The sequence below is a fragment of the Oryctolagus cuniculus genome, chromosome 1 (genome assembly GCF_964237555.1).
Source record: "Oryctolagus cuniculus chromosome 1, mOryCun1.1, whole genome shotgun sequence".
NCBI classification, from domain to species: domain Eukaryota; kingdom Metazoa; phylum Chordata; class Mammalia; order Lagomorpha; family Leporidae; genus Oryctolagus; species Oryctolagus cuniculus.
Genome location: NC_091432.1, coordinates 19,369,730 through 19,385,106, shown reverse-complemented (window position 1 = coordinate 19,385,106; position 15,377 = coordinate 19,369,730). Strand labels below are relative to the sequence as shown.

At 42.8% G+C, this 15,377-nt stretch overlaps 2 protein-coding genes across 6 annotated transcripts in view; both read right to left on the bottom strand.

Moving 5' to 3' along the window:
• AMBRA1 (autophagy and beclin 1 regulator 1) overlaps positions 1–2,688 on the bottom strand; it is a 194,142-nt gene extending 191,454 nt beyond the window's left edge. For all 5 annotated transcript variants that reach the window (XM_051826317.2, XM_051826319.2, XM_051826321.2 and 2 more), the window contains exons 1-4: positions 2,554–2,688; positions 2,151–2,209; positions 1,440–1,623; positions 622–794 (exon numbers count right to left, since the gene is read on the bottom strand). In XM_051826317.2, coding sequence (XP_051682277.1) covers positions 622–794; positions 1,440–1,623; positions 2,151–2,209; positions 2,554–2,688 — 551 coding nt within the window. The remainder of the gene's footprint in view (positions 1–621; positions 795–1,439; positions 1,624–2,150; positions 2,210–2,553) is intronic.
• HARBI1 (harbinger transposase derived 1) overlaps positions 2,673–15,377 on the bottom strand; it is a 60,294-nt gene continuing 47,589 nt past the window's right edge. Inside the window, exon 3 of the mRNA XM_051826451.2 lies at positions 2,673–2,807. The gene's annotated coding sequence lies outside the window, so the exon portion shown is untranslated. The remainder of the gene's footprint in view (positions 2,808–15,377) is intronic.

The following is a 15,377-nucleotide window of genomic DNA, read 5'->3' as shown; positions in this document are numbered from 1 at the left end:
GGGAGATCCTCCAGATCCAGCTGCTGCAGCTATTTGGGAATAGATAGAAGACCCCTCTCTCTCTCTCTCTCTCTCTCTCTCTCTCTCTCTCCTCTGCCTTTCAAATAAATAAATAAATCTTAAAAAAAAAAAAAAAAAGTCCACATCCAAAATCAGAGTATCTGGGTTCAGTTCCCAGCTCTGTCTCCTGATTCCAGCTTCCTGCTAATGCAGACTCTGGGACGCAGCAGTGATAACTCAAATGACTGAGTTCCTGCCATCCACACGAGAGCCCTGGACTGAGTTCCTGGCTCCCAGCTTCAGCCCCAGCCTCTGTAAGCTCTGCGGGGAGTGAACCAGCAAATGGGAGCTGAGTCTCTGTGTGTCTCTTTTCTCTGTCTCTCTCTCAAATAAATAAATAAATAAAATTGGTTATATTCCTTCTAGTGAACGTGGTCTACAGAGACCTAAGTTGGGGCCAACAGGGACAGCTGAAATGAACATAAACTGCTTCCAAGACAATTAGACAGATGACCAGAAAGCAGGAGGAACCAGAGGGATAGCAACCCCCCTGAAACAGAGACAAGCAGGTGGCAGCACGTAGAAATGTTCTGTCATGTGAGTTCTGTGCAGAGCACTCACCGGACCCGTTCCATCTCACTAGCTGTCTTCACCACTGCAAATGGCTCCCGTCGACTCCAGTCCCAGAAGTGGATTTCATTGGCAGTGGCAATCAGCAGGAGCTGAGCCGTGGGGTGGAAGGCCAGGGAGGCAATGGCATTGTTGCTGTCTGTGAACCAGCTTTCACTGCCACCCTGTGAAAGAACCAACACCAAATATTCTCAGGTTTTAAGTTGCCAGCAGAGGGGAACGTCAATCTCAAGAGAGGTGCAGTTAATGAAAACTACTTGTGGTGTCTATTTTAAATACATCCCCTGTAAAGCAATGCAGATCAGTGAAATGGCAGGGTTACTAATTTATCAGATAAATGTAACTGTAAGGCCAGTTCTTCAAGTCATCTGTAATCCACAGCACTGAGCATAAACAAGGTTATTGTTTTTGCAGGTCTGCAAATACTCATGCTTGGTGCACAACTTGGGACAGAACAGACTTTGGGAGGCAGCAGTGATGGCTCAAGTGACCCGCTAGCCAGTTACCAGGGCACAAAACATCTTGCTTTGATGCTCCCGATCAGAGTACAATACAATCTTTGCTCTGAAACAACAGAAATCCATCCATCCTAAACACATCGTAGCGCCTCTTGTACTCTGGAACAATGGGTATTCACCTTAGAACAGAGGAACGTGAGCTAGACTTTCTATCAATTAACTAAGCAATGACTGCCACACTCAGATGTCCAAAGAACCTGGCTGTCTCTTTCTCAGAATAAAGGACCCGACAGCAATCAATCTTATGCATTTAAAAGATCACAGAAAATAGTAGCCAAAGGAAACACTTACATGTAAATCCCAAATCCTAACCTCCCCATCGAGGCAGCCAGAAGCAATAAGGCCTGAGATGGTGGGATGAAACGTGACACACCATGGCGTGCGGCGGTGCCCGATCAGAGAGTGGACACATTTGCCGGTCTTCACCTCCGTAATGTAGATATTATGGTTCACATGAGTGGAGGCCAAGAGAGTCCTACAGAATTAAAGAGGAGAAGTGAATTGAGAAGTATGTGGAAAGTTACAATCTTATCAGTTTTGGACATTATAGAAAATTGGTATTATTCCCCATCCCAGCATGAAAGATACTAATCCTTGTACATAGGCAGCATATCTACAAATAACAGAAGTGTTCTGATCTTTAAGAGCTTTTAGCTTTTCCCTGCTGCCCCCAAATGGTACATACCAGCTTCAGAGAATATTTTTTCCAGCTGAGAAAACTATCATATCATTATCACAAAGGCAAGGGACTATTTTCACTAAGAAATTCTCCAAGTTTTGATCCTTGAGGTTCATGGTTTCCTTTGCTTAGTCCCATTACAATTCTGGTTAGCTCTGCGCCTCTACTTTCTCTCCCTTTCCAATATGCTGGCTTTCCAACTACTCAAACAGTGCTTCAGAGAGCCTTTAGGGATTGACTTGGAGGAACAAGCTAGGCCAAACATAAAGAAAAAAAGTGCATTCACAAATCTTAAAGTTACATTACAGTTAACTACTAGTTACCTGTCTGGGCTGAAGGCCAGTAAGAACGTAGAACGTGGACTATCAGGCAGCTCTACTCTCTGGGGGAAAGAGAGAAAAACTAGTTAGGAAACATTACTTATAAACTATGGATTACCATATCGCAAAGGCCCATGAATCACTCTAGATTAGTAATCATAGAAAAGACTTAAAAACTGGAGACAATGATCAAGCTACAAATTGAGAAAATTAACCTAAATTTCTTTTAGGAAAAATGTCTGTCTCTAAAGGAAAGATTATTTCTAGCCCATAAACTCTTCCAAATTTATGAACAATTCCCAAATCAGATATATTAATTCTCTATACATCCCAACTCTCTACCATTAACCCTTATTCTACCATTACCCCCCAGAAATCCTATGTCAAAAATATCTACTGTTTTTACCTTGCCTTCCCACTTCATCCACCGGGTTTTATCTTCAACTAGCTCCTGCAGAAGTCGCTGAGCTCCCATGGCTCGAGTGCCCCGTTCTCGTCCCCAGAGTATCCGGACAGCATTCTTCTCTGGGACAACCTTCATGGCGCTTGGTAGCCACTGTCACCCCAGGCACAGGAAACGAAGGAGCAAGTAAAAGCTCCACAAGCTGAAGCAACTAAAATGAGGCCATTCAGGTCCTTACAAGTTGTCCTCATGGAAATCTAAGAAATGGAGAGTAATGTCAAAGAATGTCTACTCTGAAACCAGAGAAGTCTCTCATCACAGATACAATTCTAGCTCAAAGGGAAAAGTATTCTTTTCCTTTTTAATGACAGTCTTCAGGAAAAAAATTTTAAAAGCCCTTCTATTACAATTTTTTCTTAAAAAATAATTCAGCCTTTCATAGCCTCCATAGCTCACTCTTATATCTAAAGAACAGATCGGGGCTGGTGCTATGGTGATCAGCCAAGTATTTGGGTTCTAGTCACCCACATGAGAAACATGGATAGAGGTATATGGAATAAACGAGTGACTGAAAGATCTTTCTCCTCTATTCCCTCCCTTCCCTGTCCTGCCCTCTCTTCTTCTTCTCTCTCTCTCTGCCTTTCAAGTAAGAAATACATTTTTTTAAAGATTTATTTTATTTATTTGAAAGACAGAGTTACAAAGAGAGATAGAGACAGAGAGAAAGGTCTTCCATCTGCTGGTTCACTCCCTAGATGGCTGCAACAGCTGGAGCTGTGCCGATCCAAAGCCAGGAGCCAGGAGCTTCTTCCGGGTCTCCCACAGGGGTGCAGGGGTCCAAGGACTTGGGCCATCCTCCACTGCTATCCCAGACCACAGCAGAGAGCTGGATTGGAAGAGGAGCAGCTGGTACTAGAACTGGTGCCCACACGGAATGCCGGTGCTTCAGGCCAGGGCTTTAACCCGCTGTGCCACAGCGCCAGCCCCAGTAAATACATCTTTTAAAAAGAAAAAGAGATCATTATTCCCTTATTAGACAGAAATAACTTGTGCTACTAATAAAAGGGCATAAACCTGCCTTAAAAATAAAGACAATACAACACTTGCCTCCCCTGCCCTGCTGCACTGCTTCCATAGCCGCTGGCACCCCTCCTTATCACTTGAGTAGCCTCTGAACCAAACGACAGGTAATCAACAGCAAAAGGCTACGACTTTGAGGTATTGTTCTTAGCTGCTTCCATTCTACCACCTAACTGAAAGCAAGTGCACAGTTGACTATTTGGAGTACTTTTCTCACTGTCGTTTTAACTGCTCCACTAAAATTTCACAGCAGAGGACACAGAAGGGGAAAAAAATCAGGCTTTCCTCATCAAACACAAATCTTAAGGGTAGAAAATTTCATCATAAAACAGAAACGCTAAAAAAGCCACACAGCTGCAAAATATATATACAAACAAGTAAAAAATTCCTTCATACAAAAAATGCAGCCCTAAATGGCATTTCAAAAGGATATCTATAGGAGCCAATGTTGTGGTACAGAGGGTAAAGCCACCACTTGCAAAGCCAATCCAGCTTTCTGCTAATATGCCTAGGAAGGCAGCAATAGATGGCCCAACTACTTGGGTTCCTGCCATCCTTGTGAGAAACCAGGATGGAGCTCCTGGCTCCTGGCTTCAGCCTGGCCCAGCCCTGGCTGTTTGGGTCATTTGGGGAGTGAACCAGTAGTTGGAGGATCTCTCTCTCTCTCTCTCTCTCTCTCTCTCCTCCTCACTCAAATAAATAAATAAAAAGAGCTTTTATTGAAAAAAGAATTATTTACATATGTACAATGTTCATGTTCATTATGGCACTGCTTCTTCAATTCTGTGATGAAAAATGTCAAATATATAAAAATTGAAAATATACTATTATATTGGGGCTGGCGTCGTGGCGCAGTGGGTTAATCCTCCGCTTGTGGCGCCGACATCCCATATGGGCGCTGGTTCTAGTCCCCACTTCTCCTCTTCCAATCCAGATCTCAGCTGTGGCCTGGGAAAGTAGTAGAAAATGGCCCAAGTCCTTGGGCCCCTGCACCCACGTGGGAGACCAGGAAGAAACTCCTGGCTCCTGGCTTCAGACCGGCGCAGCTCCAGCCGTTGCGGCCATATGGGGAGTGAACCAACGGAAGGAAGACCTTTCTCTCTGTCTATCGCTTTCACTGTCTATAACTCTGCCTCTCAAATGAATAAATAAAAAAAAAAAAGAGAGAGAAAATATACTACTATAAACAAATATTCACCATTTAGATTCAAGAATTGTTAATAATATGGCTACATTTGTGTTGGTTCTTTTTTTTTTAAAGATTTATTTCTTTACTTGAAAGGCAGAGTTAGAGAGAGGCAGAGGCAAAGAGAGAGAAGTTTTCCATCCATTGGTTCACTCCCCAAATTGCTACAATGGCCAGAGCTGAGCTGATCTGAAGCCAGGAGTCAGGAGCTTCTTCTGGGTCTCCCACTGGGATGCAAGGGCCCAAGTCCTTGGGCCATCTTCTTCTGCTTTCCCAGGCCATAGCAGAGAGCTGGATCAGAACTGGAGTAGCAGGAACTCAAATCAGCACCCATATGGGATGCAGGCACCATAGGCGGAGGCTTAGCCCTCAGACCACAGCACAGGCCCCAGTTCTTATTTCTTTAGAATGATTTCAGCAAGCACTGAAAGACACTCTCAACCCTACAAACTTCATTATGCATATCACAGGAAGAAGGATCTTCTGCTTCATAACCACAATACCTTTATTATACCAGTTATCATCTAATACTCTTCATTCAAATTTCCAACTGTCCCAAAAATTAATTTATACTAAGCTTTATTTTTTTTAAGAGTTCTATATTAATTTGAAAGTCAGAGTTACAGAGATAGATGGAGAGAGAAAGAGATTGATCTTCCATCCCCTGGTTCACTCCCCTGATAGTGGCTATGGCCAGGGGTAGACCAGGCCAAAGCAAGGAGCCAGGAGTCTCCCAAGCGGGTAGCAGGGTCCCAAGTACTTGGGCCACCTTCTGCTGCATTCCTCAGGTCATTAGCAGGGAGCTGGATTGGAAGTGGAGCATTGGGATACCAACCAGCGCTCATATGGGATTGCGGTATCACAAGCAGCTTTACCCACAGGACCACAATGCCATCCCCTAAGCTTTTTTAAAGATCCAGCATCCAATCAAGACTCAAGTAGGCTGGCGCCGCGGCTCAATAGGCTAATCCTCTGCCTTGCGGCACCAGCACAACAGGTTCTAGTCCCGGTAGGGGCGCCGAATTCTGTCCCAGTTGCCCCTCTTCCAGGCCAGCTCTCTGCTGTGGCCAGGGAGTGCAGTGGAGGATGGCCCAAGTCCTTGGGCCCTGCACCCGCATGGGAGACCAGGAGAAGTACCTGGCTCCTGCCTTCGGATCAGCACGGTGCGCCGGCCGCAGCGCGCCAGCTGCACCAGCCATTGGAGGGTGAACCAACAGAAGGAAGACCTTTCTCTCTGTCTCTCTCTCTCACTGTCCACTCTGCCTATCAAAAAAAAAAAAAAAAAAAAGACTCAAGTAATAAATTTGTACGTTATGCCTCTTTCTTTTATTCTGGAATGACCTACAAGTTTTGCTTTGTTTACTCATTTATGACACTAGCTGTTCTAAAAGACAAGAAAGAGCTGACTTGTAGAATGTCTGATGTCCTGGACTTACCTGATCATTTCCTTCTCACGCCATCTAGCTTGCCTCTCTATCTCTTATGCTTAACAAACAATATCTTAAGTCTAAAAACTTGATTACATTTATCTTAAGATTAGTTTAGGTGTTAAAAATAGCTGCTTGTTGTAAAAAGCCAAACGATAACTAGCTCTTAAATTTATCAAAAGGTTGCAGTTCAAAAAAGTACACAACCAGATGTATCCAAATATAGACAGAAGAAAAATATTAACAGCCTATGCTGAAGATTTTTTCTCCCTGGAGAATTAAAATGTTAAAACTCAGGAAAATCCCACAGTAAGATAACTCCCAAGTTCCTGGTCCCAAGCAGTGTAAAGTTCCCCAAAGAGCAACAGAGGAAGAACTTCTAGACTTTAACTTCATGATAGAACTCTCATCACTCATTACTGCATGCTATGAATAGGTACACAGCAAAAATGTCAACACAGAACTCAAGCCAACCTGAATAGGCAAAGGATGAACTAACGGGAAGGAAATAATGTCTTTGGGTGACCCTGACAACCAACCAACTAGGGACAGAAGTCTAGAAGTGAACCCAGGATTGCCCTTCAGTTAGACTGCCACATAAGCGAATAATTACTAACCAGAAATCCAGTTCCCATTAGTTCCTTTTAGCCCACTACTGAGTCTGCAGTTTTTTAACCTAATATAGAGAAGTTCAGAAGAATCATTTTTGGGACCCTTTACCCTATTAGTACAACATGAAACTGCTTTCAAAAAATTACATTATTTGAACCATTTATAATCTTACAATGTACAGTGGAAAAAGCAGCAGTCCCATTTCTTAAAAAAAAAAAAAAAAGAAAAGAAAAAGAAAATCTGACCTCCTGTAACACAGGAAAAAAATATGGGTCATAAACATTGTGTGACTCAAAAAACTGCAATGCAACCTGAAGTTCCTTCAGGGATCAGAAGGAAGAGGAAAGAGCAATCACAAACAGCAGTATCCAGACAACTAATATTATCAAAGAGCATGTCTATCAATTTCCAGGAACCTAAACTATCAAAGTTCAAATAGGAGAAAGTGTGACTGATGGGAAGAAGCCAGGAAGACTAACCCAATTGCAGCCTCTCTCCTCTGAAGAAAAATACTTGCTGTTACTGAAAAAGGACAAGGAGCTTCTCCTGATAAGTTTTAACAGGCATCAGAAAAGAGATTTTACTGTGTTCCCCATCCAGAACAAAAGGAGCTCAGACAAACTAAAGTCACACAGGCCTGTCGCTAAAGAGCTAGAAGTATGGTAGTCAAGTATGTTTTGCATTCCTCCTTTTAAAACAGAAGAAAGAAGTTTACCATTCTGTCCCTTAAAGTAAAACAGGCTGAACAAAGCATGCCAAGGATAGTCTTAGTGATGCCCCAAAATCAATTCTTAATCACTGAAGCCTTAGGTAAGAAGCAAAACAACATGACTGAGATATGCACATGAGACAACTACACCAGGATTCTACTCCATTTCCACACTCCCACCCCACACTCAATTACATGACTGATCACTCTGAAGAGATAAGACAGTTCCCTTTACAGATTTTCTCTGCTTAATTCAAGGACATAATTATACTTAACTGCTACTCATCAAAATCACCTGAAGACTATGCCACAACTCAGTGGGAACAAAAAGTTAAATTTACACGTTCCTCTTGCAATTCTAATTATCTCTGCCAGGAACTTCACTCCACCTTCTAGCTACTGTGACTCTGGGCAAGTCACTTAACCTCTTTAAGACTTAGTTTCTTCCACTATAAAACAATAATCGTCATATCTGCCTCACATGGTTGTTCCAAGGCTCCAACAAGAGATGTGAACCACAGATAGGAAATCTCTCTCTCCCTCTGCCTTTCAAAGAAGGGCACTATGTAATGATTAAGGGATCAATTCAACAGGAAGAAGTGACTATTGTAAACATATATGCACCTAATTACAAGTCACTTGACTAAAAGAAATGTTAATAGATCTAAATGGAGACATAGACTCCAATTCAATAGTAATGGGGGACTTCAGTGCTCCATTTTCAGCAATGGACAGATCAACCAGACAGAAAATCAGGAAAGAAACAACAGTTAATCAACACTGTAGACCAAATGGACTTAACAGATATTTACAGAACTTTTCATCCTACAGATGCAGAATACACATTCTTCTCATCAGCGCACGGAACTTTCTATAGGATAGACTAAACGCTAGGCCATAAGGCAAGTCTCAGCAAATTCAAAAAAATTGAAATCATACCATGCATCTTCTCTGACCACAATGGAATGAAGCTGGAAATCAACAACTCAAGAATCTCTAGAACATATGTAAACACATGGAGACTGAACAACATGCTCCTCAATGAACAGTACATCACTGAAGAAATCAAAAGAGAAATAAAAAAATTTCTGGAAATGAATGAAGACAACAATAAAACATATCAAAACTTATGGCATGCAGCAAATGCAGTGTTAAGAGGAAAGTTTAGGAGCTGGCGCTGTGGCGTGGCAGGTAAAGCCCCCACCTCAGTGTTGGCATCCTATATGGGTGCCAGTTCACGTCCCCGCTGCTCCGATTGTGATCCAGCTTTCTGCTACGGCCTTGGGAGAGCAGTGGAGAATGGCCAGGTTCCTGGGCCCCTGCACTCGCATGGGGGACCTGGAGGAAGCTTTTGGCTCCTGGCTTCGGATCAGCCAAGCTCCATTGGCCATTTGGGGAGTGAGTCAGCGGATGGAAAACCTCTCTCTCTGCCTCTGCCTCTCTGTAATTATGCCTTTCAAATAAATAAATCTTTAAGAGAGAGAAAGAGAGAGAGAGAGAAAGGAAAGTTTATAGCAGCTGGTGCCTATATCAAGAAGTTGAAAAGGCACCAAATAAATGAGCTATCAATGCATCTCAAGGACCTAGAAAAACAACAGCAAACCTTTAAACCCAAAACTAGCAGAAAAGAAATAATTAAAATTAGAGAATAAACAAAATTGAAACAAAAAAATATAAAAGATTAACAAAATGAAAAGCTGGTTTTTTGAAAACATAAACAAACTGACAGGGCCAGTGCTGTGGCATAGTGGGTAAAGCTGCCCCCTGCAGTGACGAGATCCCATATGGGCACCGTTTCGAGCCCCAGCTGCTCCACCTCCAATCCAGCTCTCTGCTGTGGCCTGGGAAAGCAGTGGAAGATGGCCCAAGTCCTTGGGCCCCTGCACTCATGTGGGAGACCCAGAGGAAGCTCCAGAGTCCTGGTTTTGGCCTGGCCCAGCTTGTGGTACTGTGACCATTTGAGGAGTGAACCAGTGGATGGAAGATCTCTCTCCAACAGCTGGATCACTCCCCAAATGGCCACAAAGGCCAGAGCTGGGCTGATCCAAAGCCAGGAGCCTGGAGCTTCTTCTGGGTCTCCCACACAACTGCAAGGGTCCAACGATCTAAGCCATATTCCACTGCTTGTCCAGACCATAGCAGAGAGCTGGACTGGAAGCAGAGCAGTTGGGACTCAAACTGGTGGCCACATGGTATGCTCCCACTGCAGTGCTGGCCCTAAATAAATCTTTTTAAAAATGAATATGTGGAGCCGGCACGGTGGCTCATTTGGTTAATCCTCTGCCTGCGGCACCAGCATCCAATACGGGTGCCGGGTTCTAGTCCCGGTTGCTCCTCTTCCAGTTCAGCTCTCTGCTGTGGCCCGGGAGGGCAGTGGAAGATGGCCCAAGTGCTTGGGTCCCTGCACCCACATGAGAGACCAGGAAGAAATTCCTGGCTTCTGGCTTCAGATCAGCGCAGTGCCGGCTGTAGCGGCCATTTGGGGAGTGAACCAACATAAGGAAGACCTTTCTTTCTGTCTCTCTCTCTCTCACTATCTAACTCTATCTGTCAAATAAATTAAAAAAAAAAAAAAAGAATATGTTTATGTTTACTTATTTGAAAGGCAGAGAAAGAGAAAGAGGGAGAGGAAGAAGGAGAGAGGGAGAAGGGAGGGAGAGGGAGAAAGAGAGATGCCTGTCAACAGAAGACTGGAAAAGAAATTATGGGATATGTACCCTATGGAATACTATACAGCAGTTTAAAAAGGAAATTTGGTCATTTGCAACAAAATGGAAGAATCTGGAAAACATCATGCTGAGTGAAATGAGCTAGTCCCAAATACCATATGTTCTCCCTGATCTGTGACAACTAACAGAGCACCTAAAAGGAAACCTGTAGAAGTGAAACTGACACTATGAGAAGCAATGACTTGAACAGCCCTAGTCTTGACTGTCAAGGAACAGTTTTATTATTTTATTTTTTTTACTATTTTCTTTTTCTACTTAATACCATTGGTTGAACTCTTTACTTAACACAGAATTATTCATGGGTGTTTAAATCCAATTGAAAATAGATCCCAGTAAAAAATAAGAGTAAGAGATGTACAGTTCGGCACACATTCCCATGGACTTACCCTGAGGGTAAAGCTAAATACTTGCTTTGAGACTCCAAATCGCATTAAGCTGGGTGGTACTAATGCTATCTTACATGTTAAAGTGATCATATTAAGTGTGTAACTGATCATATAGATAGGATTTAGTGTCAAACGGATCACATAAATAAGACCAATAGATAGAATTAAAAAGAAGAGAATGATCCAACATGGTAAGCAGGCCACAAAGCAGACTCATAGAATGACAAATGCTCCAAATAGCACTCTGACCTCAGAATCAGCCCTTAAGGCATTCGGATCTGGCTGAAAAGCCCGTGAGAGCATTTCAGGCATGGAAAGCCAAGACACTGTGGCAAAAAATGATCTACATGAAGGATCTCTGTGAGTGAAATTCCCAGTGGAAAGAACGGGCCATCAAAGAAGGAGGTACCTTTCTCTGAAGGGAGGAGAGAACTTCCACTTTGATTATGGCCCTGTCTAAACACTGATAGAGTTTGTGGATTCAAAAGGCTTCCATAACTTTGGCAGCTCATGACAAGAGCCTTGGGTGATCACTGTCGTCATAAATAAGAGTGTCAATTGTTAAATCAACAATAGGAGTCACTGTGCACTTACTCCCCATGTAGGTCCTTTGTCCTTAAGGAGTTATACTATGAGAATTAATGGTAAAACTTGTCTTCAAATAGTGCTTTATACTTGGTATGTCTGTGTGGGTGCAAACTGTTGAAATCTTTACTTAGCATAGAGTTGGTCTTCTATATATAAAGATAATTAAAAATGAATCTTAATGAAGAATAGGATGGGAGAGGGAGTAGGAGATGGGATGGGGGGGGTGGGTATTGGGGAAAGAACTGCTATATACCTAAAGCTATACCTACAAAATTTGTAATCATTAAATAAAAGCTTACTTAAAAAGAAAGAGAGAGAAAGAGAGAGAGAGAGAGAGATCATCCTTCTGCTGGTCCACTCCCCAGATGGCAACAATGGCCAGGTCTAGGCCAGGTTGAAGGCGAGAGTCAGGAATCCAACCTACTCTTCCACATAGATGGCAGGAGCCCAAGCATTCTGGCTATCTTCTGATGCCTTCCCAGGGGAATTAGCAAGAAGCTGGATCATAAATGGAGGACCTGTAAGTCAAACCAGCAATTCAATATGAGATACCAGTGTGTTAATCAGTGGCTTAACCCTCTATACCATAAAACCAGCCCCCACAGTCTCAGTTTATAAACAGTCAAAAGCCCAGAAATAAACAAACAGGATCTGCATCTCAACTGTACACAATGCAATAGTATGTAGGTTCAGAATCACAAACACTCCAAATACAGTAGGTTTACATCTTGAAAGTCAGACTAGGCAATATGGAATCAAGTACATAGTACAAAGTTTGCCAGCCTAAATTTACCAAGAGATAAGCAAGCGATATAATCTCTTTTTTTGTTCTCATATTCACTATCACTCATATTGTTTTTCATAGATAAACCCAGAATAAAGGAGACCTCTTTAGGGTATATCACAAATGGGCTAACAACTTTTCAAAATGTTCTGATACACTGTGGCACAGCAGGTACCATATGATCCCATATCAGAGTACCCGAATTCAAGTCCTGCCTCCACTTCTGATCCAGCTTCCTACTAATGTGCCAACCTGGGAGACAACAACTGCCTCAGGTATTTGGGATTCTGCCACCTACCTTGGAAATTGAATAGAGTTCCTAGTTCCTCACTTTGGCTTTTGCAGGCATTTGGGGAGTAAACCAGCGGACAGAAGATACATGTCTGTCTCTCTTTCAAATAAATTATAATAAAAACATACTAAAAATATAATAAAAGCTGTGCTTTTAAAAAAGGTAAATCAATACTAATGATGTTACTGTAATAATGGTGTGGGTAGGGTAAGACACCAGCTAGCTATTCTGCTACCAATTTTGCTAGCTAGAGCTTCCTAAAGTAACTCACAATGATGTTGCCCAATGTCTGAAACACAGTGAAGCTTGGGTTCAAAACAAAGTGTGGTCAAAACTGGAAACAAAAAGCCCTAAGATCCAAATTTGAGACTGACGATGCTCCTTACTCCCACTTATCTCAGAAGGACGAAGAAAAAGGAATGAAGTTTCATCTGCAAATTATTCTTGTGCACTGAGAACACAAGAACTTCTGAAAATTCAAGAACAAGGAGGAAACCACTCAACCAAGAAGAAACTAAAGCTCAAATTTTTTTCCAGAGCTACCAAAAGAATCAAGATCAGGTAGGCTACTAATAAATACACACAGGTGGCAAAAGTAAAAAAGAGTAGCTTTGGGGGGTAGGTGTTTGGCATAGCAAAACAGCACTTGGGATACCTGCATCCTATATTGGGGTGCCTGGGTTTGGGTCCTGGATCCACTGCTGATTCCAGCTTCTTGCCAACATACATCCTGGGAAGCAACAGTGGTGGATGGCTCAAGTAGCTGGGTTCCTGACTCCCATATGTTGCAAGCATTTGGGAAGTGAATCAGAGTATGGGAGATCCCTTTGTCACTCTATGCCTTTCAAAAAAGTATATATACACACACACATATAAATATATATACATACATATTTTTTTTAAATGGTGGCTATTGATTAAAGAAATTTCAGGGCCAGCGCCACGGCTCACTAGGCTAATCCTCCACCTGCAGCGCTGGCACCCTGGGTTCTAGTCCCGGATGAGACGCCAGACTCTGTCCTGGCTGCTCCTTCTTCCAGTCCAGCTCTCTGCTGTGGCATGGGAGTGCAGTGGAGGATGGCCCAAGTCCTTGGGCCCTGCACCCACATGGGAGATCAGGAGGAGGCGCCTGGCTCCTGGCTTCAGATCAGCACCGCACCAGCCGTGTTGGCCATTTAGGGAGTGAACCAACGGAAGGAAGACCTTTCTCTCTGTCTCTCTCTCTCACTGTCTAATTCTGCCTGTCAAAAAAAAAAAAAAAAAAAAAAAAAAGAAATTTCAGAGCCAGCATTGTGGCGTAACAGGAAAGCTGCAGCCTGTGACACTGGACACTGGCCTCCCATGTGGGCACTGGTTCATGTTCTGGCTGCTCTACTTCCAATCCAGCTCCCTGCTAACATGCCTGGAAAAGCAGCAGAGGATGGCCCAAGTCCTTGGGCCCCAGAACCCATGTGAGAGACCTGAAAGAAACTCCCAGCTCCTAGCTTTGGCCTGGCCCAGCCCAGGCCCTTGCAGCCATTTGGGGAGTGAACCAATGGATGAAAGACCTCTCTGTTTCTTCCTATCTAACACTGACTTCCAAATAAAATAAATCTTCAAAAAAAGAAGAAAGAAAGAAAGAAATTTCACAGAAGCAGAAATAGTTAATCCCAGAAATGGGAACTGAAACCAGCTGTCTGAAAGGCCTAATGACTTCAGCAACAACATACTTTTCATCCACCATCAATATTAGGAGGCTGAAAGAAAGATGGTTTCAAGTCACCAAGAATCACACCTTTTTATTTCTGCACAGTCATTAGGAAAAAGAGTCCACCTCTCCTCTCTGGAGTACCTCACATTGCCCCCAATTCTTGGAAACCCCTGGAGTTAATGCTACATTACTGCAAAAAGACTTTGTGAACATTAATCCAAGTATCCTCACAAGACCCAGGACAGATGGGATTATTCACCAGACACATAAGAAAAACAAAACCTGGAAGAGGTTAAATTCATCTAGGTTCCCAAGATGAGTCACTAACCAAAACAAGATTTGAATTCAGGCTTTTCCTTCAGATAGTATCAGAGCCGGACTCTCAGGCCTTGGCTCAAAGAGTATGTTTAGTGTCCTCCAATCTTAAGAGTCAGTCCAGGTCAGGTTCTTGGCTGACTAGAATAGGGAAAGGAAAAATTTCCTCTCAAGGCTTCAGGAAAAGAAGTCAAATTACCAAATGCGGAGCTATGCTGAAAGGTCCAGATACCCCTCTGCCTTGCCAATCACATTTCTCAGCCAGTCAAAATAAGGCATTGGATTTAAGATCCTTGTCATTCTGGGCTTGGCCTAGAAGTGGGATTCCATTTCCCCAAGTTTCCAAATAAAAGATACTTAAAGAGGGGGAAGACACAAAAGCAATGATAGATGGCAACAAGCACTTAATGAGCATGCGGCATGTTCAGTTTTGGCACTGAGGACACTTGGATGAACGAAAACATCCCTGCCCTCAAGAAGCTTACAGTGAATATTTATATAATTAAATATTAAGTACTGATAAATGCTAGGAAAGGAATATGGAAAGTAACAGAAAACACATACACGTTTTACCTCAGTGGCCAGAGAAGGCCTATCTGAGATGACATTGGAGTTAAGCCCCGAGAAAATAGCCAAGAAAATAATGTACCAAGGTCCCTGACAAGAAACCTCACCGTGTTGAGGGCCAGAAATAAGGTCAGTATGGCTGGAGCACAGCTAACAAGGGAGAAAACAGACAGGAAGGTGGGTGCCTGAAAACCATGGTAAAATTTGAATTTTACGTGTAATGGGTGGCTATTCCAGGATTTTAACCAAGAAAATGATAAGATGGTAAGAATTTGGACCAGTGCAATATAGCAATATAGGAGATGATGGGTAGTCAAAAATCAAGTTACATTTAGAAGAAACAGTGAAAGGAACTACAGATGCACTATATGTGACATGTGAAAGAAAGGCAAAGAGTCCTAGGTTTTGCCCAAAGTCCCAAGGGAATGGTACGGCCATTTATTGAGATGAGTCCCATGATTG